Below are 15,708 nucleotides of genomic sequence, written 5' to 3'. Positions count from 1 at the left end.
AGCCTCCCTTCATGCCTCGCTCTTAAAATCAAGCAACCGCTTTACTCCAAACACCTCTGTTAGATGGAGTGCCAACAATAGGACGGTCATCGCTGCCATCGCTGGCTCTGCAGCTCTGTGCTGTGTGTTGCCTGTTAAAAGCAATGTCTGATTTTCCCCCTGGGGTGTGTTTTCATGGCCCTGTCCCTGTGCCATCTTGTAAGCCACTTCTGCTGCTCAGGTGGCCTCACTTCTTAGAGTGTGTCTGTTCCCTTGGAGCCGCATGCCTTTGGGCTGTCTGGTCCCTTTCTCACCTGCAAGTCTCAGAATTTTCCCTAAAATATCCTCTTTGTCCTTACTCACCTGCTCCAAGTGCCAGCTCCTCTGGTGGCCTGAGGTGTTGCTGACTTTTTGCCCCCCTCAGTGGTAGCATGTACGCACCTGGCACTTTTGTCCCTTGTCACTTGTGATCTGAAATTCTTATTTTTTCCAGTGAATATTTGAACTCAGCTAGAAGTCCATGTCACACGTGGACTGCCCGGTTCTGTGCCAGGTACTTCCACACACTGTCCAATCTCCGTAACAACCCGCCTGTCCTCTGAGTGCCCATTTTGTAGCCAAGAACACTGAGGCCCCTGGGAGAAAAGCACATGGCTTGGGCCAGGCTTCTGGGCGTTGGGTGAGTGCTGTGCTGTGCTGTGCCGTGGTCTCTGCTGGGCTGGGTAGGGCTCTGATCCTGCGATTGAAGATGGCCCTGTACCTGGACTGGGAGGAGCAGTTTCTGCCTTGGAATGCGGGTCCTGGGGATAGGTGTCAAGGGTAGAAGAAGTCCTAGGGCAGCTCACAGAGGGCCAGGTCGAGTGGTGGGACCCGGGCACGGGGGAGATTGGCCAGGGAGGCCTCGCACAGGGGCTGCCTTCAGGGGTTCAGGGTTGGCCCTGAACCAGGCTCTTCTCTGTCTGGGCCTTCAGCTCCCTGTGGGGCCAGTGCGGATCCTGGCAGGCCGCGGGTCTGGTGTGCTTCTACCTCAACCCTCCTGGCCTTCCCGGCCCCGCCCTTCCTCGCCGGGCAGGCTGGCCTTGTGGTCCGGTCCTGTCTGTGAGTCAGGCACCGCCGTGGGTATGGGAGGCTCCAGCTCTGCTTGGTGTGTCGGGAATGACAGACAGGGCCCTGCAGTCAATGCCACCCTCCGTGCTCCTCCGCTTGAGCGCACCAGGGAGACTCTGTGGTCATAAGGTCCAGGGGGAGCAGCGTGCACTTCTTCTACCCTGGTTCACTTGGGGCACTATCGCCACACTGTTTGTAGAAGGCTGTAAGGAGGGACTTCCATCTCTCTGAAGGTGAAAGTGTCCTATACTGTTGTCCTTTGGCTTGTGCATCCCCACCCTCCCTCCCTTCTCCTTTCTTCCAGTAAGATTCCTTCAGGCCTGTGCCTGCAGCGTTGGATCCATCCTCGCTAGATGGCTCCCATGGGCCCCTCCTGTGGCCCTGGCTTGGCTCTCCTCCCCTTTCCTACCTATCTGCCTCAGGCACTGGTTTGCTTTAGTGGACTCCTCTGGGCTCTGGGTGGCAATCTCTGTCAGGCGAGCCTTCAGGACTTGGCAAGTAGGTCTGGAGCCCTGACCATGTGCTTTCAGCCGGGGCCTGGATTCCAGGCTCCTTGGCAAGGGGCCCAGGAGGAGCCCGTGTGCCTGACAGTCTTCCGACAAGGATGCTTCAGAGCAGGAGACTGTTGAGATATTAATTGAATTGAGCATCATGCATGTGTCCCCCCATGTGGCTGGGAGCCCCTCAGAGTGTCTTGAAGTATGTGACCGATCAAGGAAACTGGCAGACAGCAGCAACTGCTTCTGACGGGGCCTCTGGTCACAGCGCTGACCTCCAGGCTCAGGAGCACTTTCTCTTTGTTGGGCTAATTCCTGGAGCAATCCTCCCAACAGCTCATTTCCCGGCTGTAAGCAGAGCTGGCTGAGGGGCCCTGGGGCAGGAATTATTGCCACAGGCAGGAAGTGGTTAATGGTTTCCGTTGGCTGTTAGTTGGGAGAAAAGAGGCTGAATTCCTTACAATAGAGAGAAAATGACGGTGACCACTCCAGTTCCCTTCCCCCATGGGGGTGGGGTGGGGGTGGTGGTGGTATTGCCAGAGCTCCTTGGGGCACCCTGGGTGACATCTTGAAACAGCTCTGCTCCCTGTTGGCACGAGGAGAAGGAGAATTTATTTATTGTTTCTTCTTGAGTTAATGAGATGTGTGAGACTTTGCCTGGCTGGAAGCAGCCCCCTAGCTGGCACAGGTGGTCCTCCAAGCAGGGCTCCCTTGACCCACACTGCAGTAGCCCAGGCACCCTGCACTGTTTGGCAAGTCAAAAGCTACTTTAAAAATAAAGAGTACTGTGGATAGGAAATACACAGGGATGTAGAAGAATTGAATAATCTCACATATCTTCCTTTGTCCCGTGAAGAGAATTAATACATTTTTTTCAAATGTCTGTAATCTATTTGTAAAGCTCCATTAGGTATCAGTTTCAAAAAGGACCCCGTTAATAAGTTTAAAAAGTGTAGTTACTATCATCAAGTTACAGTCTTGATTATAACTTAATAAAAAGAGAAAAAATTATATCAGACTGAGCCCCCCATCAAAGTCTTCATTATTTAAAAATTAAATACTCAAAGCCGGGTGTCCACACACCTGTAGTCCCACACTTGGGAGGCTAGGGCAGGAGGATCACAAGTTCAAAGCCAGCCTCAGCAACTTAGGAAGACTCTATTGTGGCTCAGTGGTTAAGCGACCCTGGGTTCAATCCCTGGTACCAAAAACAAACAAACAAAACAAACAAACAAAAAACCCACTCACTGTCAGATAACTATTGGATCAAAGAGGGAGGGGACCAAAAAGGAGATCACAAGCTGGGAAGAAATGAAAAGAACCCTTTGTACCAACCGCACGTGCTGTAGCAGGAGCGGGGCCTGGAGACCAGGTGTGGCCGTAAGGTCTCCCTTGCTGAGGAATAAGATGGAAAGTAAGGACGTGATAAAGAAATGCTTTAAAAAGCTTGCAAAAAGTCCAAAAACTGGAACCCAAGGGAATAGAGATAAATGAAAGCTTAAATTTAATGACATAGACAATAAATGTCATGAGGAAGGTATCGTCATTTAAATGGCTGTTCCTGGGAAGGATTAAAAGCAGAAATTTAACAGTCTGTGTGAAATGTCTGAGCAACCTCAGCAGTCTTGCTCAGCGGAATGTCACGCAGCCCTTAAAGTTGTTTCAAAAGCATTTGTCAGAGGTGGAGTGAATGCTACGTCAGGTGGGAGATAATAATAAATACGAGTACAGCATGGTTGTCACTCTGAACAGGGGCCATCCCCTCCCACCCCAGGTTCTGAGGAGAATCAGGTCGGTGACGACGCCTTGAAACATGGCAGTGGAGGGGCTGGAGCGTGGCTTCATGGTGGAGCCCCGGCCTAGCTTGTTCCTGGCCCCGGGTTCCTTTCAGTGCTGCAAAAAACCCAAAGCAAAACAAAAAGCAAACAACAGAGACCCTCAGGGAGTTCGGTCTCACTCTTGCGGCATCGCAGACGGTCTTGGAAGCGCTGTCCTCAGTGCAAGAAGGCAGACAAGAACCTCACACTGAACGATGCCATTTTGTCCAGAACATGATTGTTGTGTGGGGCTGGAGGGGCTGGGGAGTGACAGCTACGGGGTTTCTTTGTCAGGTGATAAAATATTCTAAAATTGTACTTGTGCGACACTGAGAATTTACTGAAGACCACTGAGTGTGTACTTTGGTATGTGAATTTTATCTCATTTAAGCTGCTACAGAAAAAAAATCAGAGCGATCATCTTGGGAGATGGAAACAGCCGTGATTTTCTTACCCTCTTTAGAGGTCTTCTAGGTTTCCAGGTGTAATTCTGTACGACTTGTAGCATGGAAACATCTAATAAACTCAAAAAACATTTTTAAAGGAGGAGCATGAATAATTAGGCTTTTACTAAAAACAGTGATGATGGAGCATCGTCTAGTCCACTTCTGGAGAAGGTGGGGACTGGCTCCTGTCACCCTAAGATGTGGGGATGGGGTCACCTATGCAAAGTGCTCAAGGGCCTTTCTTGGGTCAGGTCATGGAAAATGAAACATTGTTTGTCCTGGGTCTGCTAAGGGCAGGGTCTCGTCTCTGGGAAAGGTGGGGATGGCTAGGGGCAGTTTCTGGGGGAGTAGTCTAGGGTGCCAGGCTCCGGGAGTGTAAATTAGAGAAAGCCATTACTTTATAGCTTCCTGTAATTGCCGGCAGTAGATGAGCTGGGAGAGCCGCCCTCTCGGGTCTCTGCTGAGCAGAGGCCACAGGGCCCATCCCTCCTGGCGGCTGCCTGGCCACCTACCCTGGGCTCCATGTAGAGTCGGCCTTTCTCACTGAAACCGAAATGCCATTCTAACCCCAAGACTCCTTCCTCTTTTTAGAAGATGGGGAACTCCTACGCCGGGCAGCTGAAGGCCACGCGGTTCGAGGAGGTGCTGCACAACTCCATCGAGGCCTCCCTGCGCTCCAACAACCTGGTGCCCCGGCCCGTCTTCTCCCAGCTGTACCTGGAGGCCGAGCAGCAGCTCTCTTCCCTGGAAGGTAGGAGACGCGCCTTCTTCTCTGCTGTGTTTCTGTTGTGCCATTAGTATCAGCGACAGAACGTGGAGCCCCTCTTGTGCCCTGTGTACGTAGAGAGTCTAGCAGCAAAGAGCCGGAGAAAGAGAGTCGCACACGAGTTCTTGCTGGGCTAACGCTATAAAGTTGCAGGAATGAAATGGTTGATTGGATTGGTAGGGGAAAGGGAGAGGGCTGTGCTGGACTGTTCTGAAATGGTGCGCTTATTCCCTTATTAGAGGGTTTGAGAGTTCTGCTTTGATAAGTGGGGAATTTTAGCATGCAGTGGCCCTCTGCTACATGTATGTTTTTTTTTTTTTTTCCTTCTTGTGTCTTTGCCAAACAGTCCAGATGATTTCTCCTTGTTACAGCAGGCTCAAGAGCCCTCTAGAAACTTTCAAAAGCCAAGAAGAGACCTTTATGAATTTATTATGTGCCGAGAATAAATAAATAAATATCTTCAGGTCTGGGTGAGTCTAGGGTTTGCTTAGCTATCCAGGGAATAAAACGGTTGTGTCTCTGTAGTGGCACATTTTCACGTGAACAGCAACCCCGCAGCAACCGCAGCATGAGACAGCGCTCCACAGACCTCACGTAGCTCCTGAGGCGGAGGGGCCGTGGATGAAAGCAGAAATGAATCAACTGACTGAACCAGAAAGCCTGCAGTGTGCCAGGGCTTGTGCTGGGTGGGACTTGGTGTGTGTGAGTGTGAGTTTGTGTTGGGTGAGAGAGAGAGGGGTGGGCATGGGGACAGTCGCTGTGGAGGGTGCACTAAAGAACGAGACGTCAGGTGCTCCTCTTGAGGGGCCTGTTGCAGGGCTGTGTGACATCTCATAGCTGCCTCTCGGGTCACTGTTTAAAACGTGCTCAGTAAATTAACCTTGCAAATGGGACAGCTGAGGACCTAAAATGGCATGGCTAAGGACCTCAAAGAGCTGGATCTGGGTCTAGGAAAAACCTTGGACTCACAGTTCCAAACTATGAATTACAAAAACCATAAGATCTTTGTTATTCATGCAGAATAACATTCATCTGGCATGTCCTGAAATCTTACTCTGATGTCGTGGAGAAATCTCTAGAGATCATTCTGCACACCTTGTTTTTGGCCAGCCCAAAGACCTTTGTGAAATACGTATCACACGCTCATCCTTAACTACTTGTAGTAGTGCAAAGCTTTGTGGCTGATGTTAAATTAGTAACGGCAATAGCGATGATAATTGGTACATTTGGATCTAGAATGCATTTGCCTCCTGAAGTATTGAGTCCCATGACCTGGGAAGAAGGAGGATGGGTTCACTGGACATTTAGAAGGAGTGCCCCAGCTCTGAAATGAAAAGGGGACAACCAGGTCAGCAGGCAGATGACTTTGTCAGGGGGCTTCTCGAGTGGGGAGAGGGAGAGGAGCAGAAAGCCCCTGGGGGTCCCTGCCGGCTTTTCCTGTTGTTCAGGGATTTCTCCGTCTCCAGACCCTCTATTTCTGTTCAGCATGTGGCACTTTTCAGGGACAGCTTCTCCTTCTTCTTGTAGTGCTGGGCATGGACCCCAGGGCCTTGCACAAGCTGGGCAAGTCTCTGTCACTGAGCCCCAGCCCCCAGGGACAGCCTTGGAGCCTCGGGTTTTTTCATTCCCCTGGGGCCAAGCGTAGGAGTTTGGGGCTCAGCCTCCGCGTTGGCATGCAAACCCCCGGACCTCCCTGTGCTCTCCCCTGTCAGAAGCAGAGCCTTGCTTGTTGTTTTTCCAGTGCAGGAGTCGATGAGGGGTTGGCGGTCGGGGAGACTCTTCAGCTGAATGTCATTTAGCTTCTGCAAGGTCAACCTTGGCACCGATGGGCCTGCACGCCTTGTCTTGTTTTGTCTGTCTGTCTCTCCGTCAGGGTCGCTTATCTTATTGCCGGCCTTCCTCAGACAATAGCATTAGAGATGATTTTTATGACCCGGGTGCTGGTGTTCTAAACACCCCTGGGATCGGTTGACATTTATCTGTTTGTGAGGGTGATTTAGCAGGGGCCTTATTACTTCGAATTAGGGCTCCTACCTACCACCTCCGTCTGGGGGAAAACCCTTTTTACACATTATCCACTTTTTATAAAGAAACACTAACAAAAAAGACACCACCAAGCATTATGGGGTAAGTATTTATAAGTTAAACGGGATGCAGGTGAGCCCCTCAGTCCCTCCCGCTTGAAATGCCATGGGGTTTCTTCTCCCAGAAAGAACGGAATTGAATGCAAACATTCAAGTGAATCAGCCGCCTGCTTCGTGGAGTCCGGGCGCCATAGGGCACTTGGGTCCCTGTGTTTTATTATCGCCATCCTAAGCCCTCAACCCTGTTGGTTTTGTCTGAAGCCCCTTTAGAGCTCATCCTGCCAGGAGCCCTCAGTAAATACGTCAGGTCTGAAGCCACTTTAGAGCTCATCCTGCCAGGAGCCTTCAGTAAACATGTCAGGTTTAGTTAGTCTGCTGAGCCGGTGGCTCCTCACCCTGTGGCTGCCAGAGGGTCCCATCAAAGGCCCTGGAATGTCTGAGGGAGAGACCTTTGACCTATAATCCTGCTTTCTCACTGACGGGATTTGGAGCTGTTTCTTTGACCCTTTAAGACCCTCCTCTCATTCTTCCTGAGTCTGAATTCTTGCTCTCAGTCTTGCAGCCATTCCTGCGGGCGGGCGGGCGGGCGGTGCCCTCCATGTTGTTTCAGGGGAGCTGGATTAAGGCTCCCAGGATCTTCCTCCACTTCCACTCTGACGATCAGGGGGCTCCACCAGCCTCCAAGTCGCTGGAGAGCTGGCTCACAGACTGTCACATCGCAGGCCGACCCTGTGCCACCAGGTCCATGTAGGGCCTGAGCCTGGGTCTGGATCTCTTTCTGCTCCTCTTGCTCTTCCAGGGCTACCCCTTGTACAGACCCCCTCCACCTGTGTCTCTGGGCCGGGAAGGACCAAGGCACCAGGAATTCTTGCTGCATTTGCTACTGAGACCTTCCCAAGTCACAACTTCCATCTGCATAAAATGTTTGGCTGCCTCTGCCTCTTGACCCAATAGGCAGCTTTAAAATGGTCCCACTGTGAGGTTATATTCCCAGAGTCTGTTGTGGCCAAATCATGTCTGGACCCTTCTGTGCAGTTCTGTAGGGCACCACAACTCAAAGTGTCCCTAGGTTTCACTTCATTTTAAAGATGCAGGATCTGATGCATAGAGAGGTTAAGTAACTGTCCTGTGGCTACACAGGCCACAGCAACCTAAGTACTGAGACTTAAGTTCCTAGGTTCCCAGTTCAATATCTTTCTACCACACATGATTTTATTATTAGCCTAAAACCCCTGGATGGATAGGGGGTCCAGAGCCATGTAAGGGGAGACATGGTCACAAAGAAATAGCCATAAAAGAGAGACAGACAAACAAAAGGAGAAGAAACTGTACCCTAGTCTGGGATATTTGAAGGTTCATAATGACCCTCTTCCATGAAGAAATCTGTCTGCTGTCTACTCATGGCATTGAAAAATAGACATGTTGAGAAAGGTTTTTACCCAAAATGTTTCAATGAAAAGAAGTTGGAAGGATAAACTTCAAAGGCTTAAAAATTAATTGGCTGGTGAAGAGTGACAGCATGCTCGTGGAGCGGCAGTCCTTTCCTGAGTCTGCCTCTGCGCCAGGCTTTTCTCTGGGTGCCTGCAGTGCAGAGGGGAGTGAGCTCTGCCAGGCAGTGGTAAAATTTCCATCGCCAGTTCTGGGCTCTGCTGCATTCCCCCTGAAATACTATTTCACGTAAAGAGTAGAGTCTCCTAAAGCCACAACATGCCTGGTCTTGTTCTAGAATGTTCTGGAATGCCTCTTTTCCTGCAGAGGCATGTGACAAGTTTGGGTGTGTTTGCATTTCTCGTGCGGTACATGAGCATTCATCCCGTGGTGATAAATAAGCTGCTCCTTCATGCCACGTTAGGGGAGCTCACACTACTTATGTTTCCATAGTCTAAGTAAGCAGTGCGGTTTAGCAGCAAGAACACGAGCTTAGGTATCAGACACCATGGGAACACTCGGGCTGTGCTGCTTACCTGTTAAACAGCAGTGGGCTGATCATCGGATGCCCTGAGCCTCAGTCTCCTCACTTGTAAGAAGGTCTGCATGTTCCTTCTTGGTACCTCCCACACAAGTGTTTTTGGAATGCTTACCAGGTATAGGCTCTGGGCTCAGTCCTCACCAAGCAATGCCTTCGTATTAACTCCAAGCACGTGTGCAGCTGTGTGCAGCTGTGTCAGGTGGAAGAGGAGTGAACTTGAACTTTAAGCCCCAGGCCGGGCTCGGAGACTTCTGTCTGCAGCCTGACCATGGGTGGGGTTTCCTGTCTCTAGGAGCTTGGCTTTTCCTTCTGGTGAAGGCTCACCTGACCAGCTCTGAGTGTTAGTAAGGACTGGTGAGTTCCGAGGCCGCCAGGACTGTTGAGTGCAGTAGGTGACAGGTGGCACTCCTCGGATTAGTCCCCCAGGTCCGGTAGTGATGTGAATCCGAGGCTCCGGGGCAATGAAAGGCCCCGCAGGAAGCAGCCGCCTCACACATCTTGGCTCTTCTTTCCCACGTGCAGGTGGCAGCCGCGTGGACAATGAGGAAGAAGAGGAAGAGGGGGAAGGAGGACCAGACCCCAACGGTCCCCCCAATCCCTACCAGCTGCCCCCTGCACCCGAAGGCTGCTGCACCACGGATGGTAAGGCTCTGCCTTCCCTGGACAGCGCTCCGTCCACTGCCCAGAACCTGGAGCTGGGCTGTACCAGGCCACAGGAGTCTCTTTGGCTACCCTGTGCCCCTGTGAGCTGTGCCTGGTCAGCCTGGGCTGCAGGACAGTGAGTCGGCTCACAGCCCCTCAGCCCAGCCTCTCCAGACAGCCTCCACCTGGAGAATGGCTGGGGTCCCAACAATCCATTTTTTGGTGTTGTTTTTTCAAAGACTAGAATACATTTCCTGCTCAGGCCTGCGTGTCCAGCATACTTAACTCAGAATTGATTAGTAGGAATTATTTTCCATGTCTGTGAGGATGTCACTGTTGAACAAGTAGATACATGTTACCCTAGGAATTCCTAAGGTGAAATCAGCAGGGGTATTCTCATCTTGCTGCTGCAGAGCTGAGGCCAGGAGATGCTGGGTGGGGTAGCATCTCAGTCCCGGGGTAAAGGCTTGCACTCTGTATTCGGACAGGCTTGGTACCCTCTTCTGGCTCTGCCACTCACTGTTGGACAACTTCTCTGTGACTGCATTCATCTCTACTATCAGCAAAGGGGAGTCAGTGATTACTTAATCGGCAAATGAACTATTATTGAGCCCTTGCTGTGGGAATTCAGACATAAATGATATAAGAGCTCACTGCTGATCAGCACCACTGAGCTAATGCTGTGTTGGGGGTAGAGAGGCTCAGGAGGCTCCCTGGAGGAGGCATCCTTTATCTGGGTTTCGGAAGATTAGTAGGAGTTAGCCAGAGACCATGATGGGGTGGGGGGATCTGGGAGATTCCCCAGGGATGAAACAGAGTGTGCAGAGCTTAGAGGAAGTGCAGTCCATTTAGCCTGAGGGGTGGTGGGGTTGGGCTTAGAGAAGTGATCAGACCTGGTTGTGGTGGCCCCATGAAGCCCACTGGGAGCCTGGACTTGACCCTAAGCAAGGTCACGGCCAGCAGGGGCACGCCTGGATTCTGGGAGGTCAGGACAGTGGTTGTCCATGAGTTAGGACATGTGATGTCTGGGGAGCCCAGATCCCACTTCCTCCCAGGCCTGGCCCACCCCTCACCCTGTCGAGGGCAGCGTGCAAGACTATCCATTGCTCTCAACTGCTTATGACTTTGTCTCCGTCTTACTTTGTCCTTATTTGCTTGAATTTTTTCCTGTCGAGCTTCATCTTCATATTAATGTGCATTACATGGTGACATCTGATAGTGAATTCCATCAGCGTCAGGAATAGGCACGGTCATCGTTTTGTCCTCAGAGCTGGTGAATTTGGAATTCTAGCCTAGAGGGGAGGGCTGATCCTGAGAAGACCCGTGGGGACCCCGGCTTTGCTCCTGGTTCTGGGGTGTCCTGAGCAGTGTGTGAGCCTCATCCACCCATCCAGGGTTCTGCCAGGCCGGGAAGGACCTGCGCCTCGTCTCCATGTCCAGCGAGCCTGTCGACGTCCCCGCAGGCTTCCTGCTGGTGGGGGCCAAGTCCCCCAGCCTGCCGGACCATCTCCTGGTGTGTGCGGTTGACAAGCGGTTCTTGCCGGACGACAACGGCCACAACGCTCTGCTTGGTGAGTTCCTCTCTGCCCCTGTGAGTGGCTCTGGCGGTGTGGGGTGGGGCAGGGACCAAGGAGGACTTGGCTGGTGGCTGCCATGGCGGTGGAGGGCTGTCTTGGATGTCAGATGACTCTGATGATGCCTTTTGGTAAGTGATTTCTTTGCGGCATGGGATGAAAGTAGGATTTACTTAAAAATGTGACAACCTCCCTATGGGAAGGCCACCATTAAAAAAAAATTTTTTTTCTATTTGTTCTTTTTAGTCATATGTGACAGTAGAATGTATTTTGACGTAGCGTACATACATGGAATCTAACCTCCCCTTCTGTGGTTGTACGTATTCTTATTTGAACCCAGGAGAGTTAGGTCCGATTCATTCCACTGTCTTTAAGGCCACCATTTAGTATCGAGTTTATCACATGTTTGTCCTTCCAGTGCCCCTTGTCAGCAGTGGTCACGACCCTGTCCTCGACACTTTCAGAAACCAGCTGACGGCAGTTGGGAGTCCGAGGCGGAGCTCAGGTTCTTGCCTTCAGGAGGCAGGCGTCTTGATTAGCTGCTGTCCCTCCATCGGTCCTCAGCCTTCGAAGTGGCCTTTATTGTCCCAGTTTTGTAGAACCTGGCCCCGTTAACTAACTTGCCCAGGGCACATGGGGAAAGGAGACAAAGCCAGCCCCAAATTCCTGGCTCCAAGTCCTGCCCTTAACTGCCCCTCGCCCAGGCTTGGTGGGGCAGCTCTCGTCTCGGGCTCGCCCACCTCTAGGCTTCAATCTTTGGGATACTCCCTGGCCCACTGAGCTCCTGTCTGACCTCAGTGTGGAGCTGAGGCGAGGCCTCCCCAAACCTGGCTTCTGCTTGTCCAGTTGATGTCACTGTCCTCTGTGTGCCTGGTCCCCTCTGCTTCCTCCCTGATGGGGAGTGAAGTCAGGGGAGATCCGAGGTTTGGGCTGAGACCTAGAGATCTGGGTTCTAGTCCTGAGTCTGACCACAGGTGGCCTCTGGGCCTTGTGTCCTTGTCCACAAGAGAGTGGGGGATTTTCACATGTGTTCCTAGAGGGCCTTTGCCCGTCTGTCCTTGCCCCCCGTGTCCTTGGGTCTGGCCCTTCACCTGGCTGGAGTCTCCTTTGGAGGAGAGCTGAGCGTGGAAATCTTGGTGGGGTCCTATCTTCAGATGGAGCCTCAGAGCAGTCTTCATTGTAGAAGTGAGTCTGAGTGTGAGAACTTATGGGCCTCACAACTTCTCCCTTTTTTCCCACACGTATCAGCATTTGAAACCTCTGGTTTTATGTTTGATGTGGCCCCAATTGCTGGGGAGGTCACCATGTTTCTGAGGTGTTTATTGAGCTGCTGTGTGTGGAGCTGTGTGAGGAGTGAAAGATGGAGAGGGAGAGTAGGGACCACCTGGGGAGCACTCAGGAGGCAGCACCACCTGGGGACGGTGATAGTGACAAGAGAGCTCAAGTTTCAGCCAGCCATCCTTAGTAGTTCTTTACACCAGGAATAATCCCAGGAAAGTCACTCTACCCAAGAAGCTGATTGAACCTCGGGCTGCGTTTGCTTCACGAGGTGGCGGGGTGCACACGTGGCGGGGAGATGGCGCCCCACCCCACCTTGGCGTTTGATGTGCTTGCGGCTGGGGATCTGTCTGCATTCCACCACTTTGTGCTTGAGAGCATTGCCAGGGTAGTAAACCCAGGAGGTTGTGCCTCTGGAGCGGGAGGCGGGATCTCCCGGCTCCTCCAGGGGTGGGCGGGTGCCCAGGAAGTGGATCTTTGTTAATTGCCTGCAAAAAGCCATCCAGGAGGGTCGCAAGGCTGGTGGTAATAACCCACACTTTCCCTCTTTGGAAACCGCCGGGCTCTCAGCTTGCACACTTCCTACTCTTAGGTTTCCTGCAGTTAACCCCAATGCTGCAAGGGGAGGCGGTCCGAAGCCCCCAGGGCTGGTTCAGTGCTTTTTAGTGACCTATAAAACGGAGGCCGCAGAGGGATACCTAGGGGAAGCTATTGTGTCAGGAGTGTCTTGCTTTAGTGACTTTGAGTCCACCGAGGATTTTATCTGAATGCTGAAAGGTTAAAATCCAGGGTGTCTTCCAGGTCTTTTCTAGTCATTCACCTAAATTAGCCGATAGCTTAGAGGTAAGAGAAGAAAACGTGTCTTGCTAGAATCTTCATTTCATACATAGAAGGAAATGAATTCTTTGTTCAGTTAGTAGGCAAGTAATTAAGCAAGCATTTATTGAATTTTTAACCTCAGATTTAGGGCTGGCCTTTTTGCTCTGCCCAGGGCCACATGGGACCCCGCCCTTCCCTCCTGAACTCCTAGAGTGGGAGGAGACTCAGGCAAATGGAGAACCAGCTCCGAGGTCCAGGACAAACGAACAGGTCACCGGGTCTTAGAGCCTGTCTTTGTGTGGGGTCTCATAGAGGGCTGTGGTACTGTTGAAGGTCATGGGGGTGTTGAAGGTCACACATAAGCTGGTGATGGGAAAGGTGTTTCAGAGGAGGTGGGGTTTGAGCTGGGCCCTGAAAAATGAATGGCATTTTGCTTTTGGAGAATAATAGCAGCTAAATGCTAATTGCAGCTAGTGTTTATCCAGGATTCATCCTGGTTAGAAACTGTTCTAAGTAGGTTAACATAACAAGTGAGGTGGCTACATTCAAATCTAGGGTCAATATGGAGCCGTGAAGGCTCAGACAGGTTGACCGACAGGCTTAGGGTCACCCAGGCTGTAACCGGCAGATCCTGAACTTGAATCCCTTCATCTGGTCCTGGTGCTCACATCCTAGGGGATGAAGGCTATCTGGGTCAGAGGGAACCATGTTATGAAGAACTTGGCATTCTGGAGAGACGGCTAGAGCTCCCCGTGCCCAGAGCTTGGCTCACGGGCAGAGGCTGGAGCTGGAGCTGGGGGTTTTAGTTGGGTTCTGCTTGGAAAAGGTGATTTGGGGGAAGACTGTTCAAATTGCAGCAGTGGAGAGAAGAGTGGATCAGCAAAATGTGTCCTTTCCCTGCAACAGTGACCGGTGCTGTGTGATTCAGAACTCTGCCCTCCTCCCCGCTCCAGGGTGACTTTAAAGTAAATCCCAGACGTTGTATCATTTAATCTGTAAATAATTCAGTGTGTTATCTATCTCTAAAAGGCAGGGATTTTTGTTGGAGATTCAGTATCATTATCGTATAATTTTTTTTTGTGTGTGTGGGTGGTGCTAGGGAATGAACCCAAGGCATATCAAAAAAAAAAATTAACAGCATTCTTTAATATTGACAAATATCTGGTGTGTTCAAATTTTATCTTACACCTTTTTTTAAAAAAATGGTTTATTAAAATTAAGACCCAAACAAGTTTCTCTTAAAGCATTCGGTTGATTGGTTTCTTAAATCTTAATCTATAGGTCCTTCTTCCTTGTTTTCGCCTTTTGGTTTATACTTTTAAGAAACAATGGAGGTATAAAATAAGGCGGTTGCTATGTTTTAATTTTTGCATTTGCTGCCCTCTTGGCTCTCACCCACATACATGATTTTGATCAAAAGAGAAAACTAGGCAGCGGGGGCGAGTCTTGAGCTGTTGAGGATCTGAGATAGCTGTAGTGGCTCCTCTGGTGCCTCTGGGTTTTGTCCCCCTCCATCCCAGTTGGGCTCCTGTCTGGAATCCGACTGGCTCTGTGTGCTTTCCTGGCCACGTGGGGCGTTGCTCCACTGGGTTGGGATTTGGTCAACATAATCAAGGCAGGAGCTCTGGGCATCCCCCCCTCCCTTGTTAGGCCATCTTTACCTCCACAAACAGGATGGTGGTAGAGATGGTGGAAATCCAAAAATTAAAAACTAAAAAAGGACAAATTACCCAAATCCCACCTCCTGAAAGGAAGCACCCTTTTTTTTTTTTTTTTTTTTGGCCCGTTGTCTTCTCCACTCACCACCCTGGTGGGGACTTAGGTAAATCTGAGGAGCTGCTGATTACAGTGCACACAGGTGCTGGTCCTGCTTCTCCACTCCACCTGCTGCGTGGCCCAGGACAGTACTGGATTTGTCCTGTTCATTTTCAGGGACCTGGAGGGTGGCCGTTGAGCTTGCCCGGCATAGTGTGTGCCACCTGGGACGGTTCATTCCTTGGAAGGAGCGCAGAAGCGCTGCTGAGGTCCAGTTAGATCCAGCATGTCCTCCTGGAGTCCCTCCCGAATCTCTCTGGGCCCTTTCCTCTTCCTCCCCACAGCCCATCATGCTAGAAAAACAAGTGTTAGATTAGCAGGGACGTGCTTTCTCTCTTGGAGCCTCAGCTTCTCCAGCTCAAGTGGGGATGATGACGCGGGCTCTACCTGACCGCTGTTGGAGGACAGGCTGGCCCAGGTGGGAGGAGCTGCTGTTGTCACTGCCCTGGTCAGAAGTCCTTCAGTTGTGTCTGTCTCTTCCTTCTGACACTCAGGGGCCAGGAGTTTTAATCTGTGTTTTCCTCAGAGCACCTGGTTTAAGTCTAGTAATTTTCTTCCAATGAGTGCTCCTGACATTTCTGTAATCAAAAAGATCTGCCACGTATATATCATTTCACGGAGGCTGGATGAGCTGGCCCAGTGGCCGTCTACACTGCAGTAACTGCCAAGGTCAAGGCCGTTCTGAGCACACACACTGCACAGGTGAGGCAGCACACCTGGGGGGCTGTGTCTGTCACTCATGACTCATGTGGTGGCTGTCCTGCAGGCCTCCTGAGGCTGATTCAAGAAGGAAATGGCAGGTGTCAGTGGGCCTCCAGCCTGCCATAAGCTGTGAGCTTGGAGACCTCCCACCAAGTTCAAAGGAAGCCACCTGTGGATGCTTCCCAGCACAAGCATATAGCTGGTTCTGGACGG

The 15,708-nt window shown here is 51.3% G+C and overlaps 1 protein-coding gene across 3 annotated transcripts in view; it reads left to right on the top strand.

Moving 5' to 3' along the window:
- The window catches only part of Greb1 (growth regulating estrogen receptor binding 1), a 122,350-nt gene that overhangs the window by 56,313 nt on the left and 50,329 nt on the right, over positions 1 to 15,708 (top strand). For all 3 annotated transcript variants that reach the window (XM_048804796.1, XM_048804797.1, XM_015479971.2), the window contains exons 2-4: positions 4,438 to 4,597; positions 9,188 to 9,307; positions 10,702 to 10,878. In XM_048804796.1, coding sequence (XP_048660753.1) covers positions 4,441 to 4,597; positions 9,188 to 9,307; positions 10,702 to 10,878 — 454 coding nt within the window. In that variant the 5' untranslated portion in view covers positions 4,438 to 4,440. The remainder of the gene's footprint in view (positions 1 to 4,437; positions 4,598 to 9,187; positions 9,308 to 10,701; positions 10,879 to 15,708) is intronic.

This window comes from Marmota marmota, unplaced genomic scaffold, assembly GCF_001458135.2.
Source record: "Marmota marmota marmota unplaced genomic scaffold, marMar, whole genome shotgun sequence".
Classification (NCBI taxonomy): Eukaryota; Metazoa; Chordata; class Mammalia; order Rodentia; family Sciuridae; genus Marmota; species Marmota marmota.
Note: the sequence above shows the minus strand (reverse complement) of the source record. Positions and strands in the feature narration are given on the sequence as shown.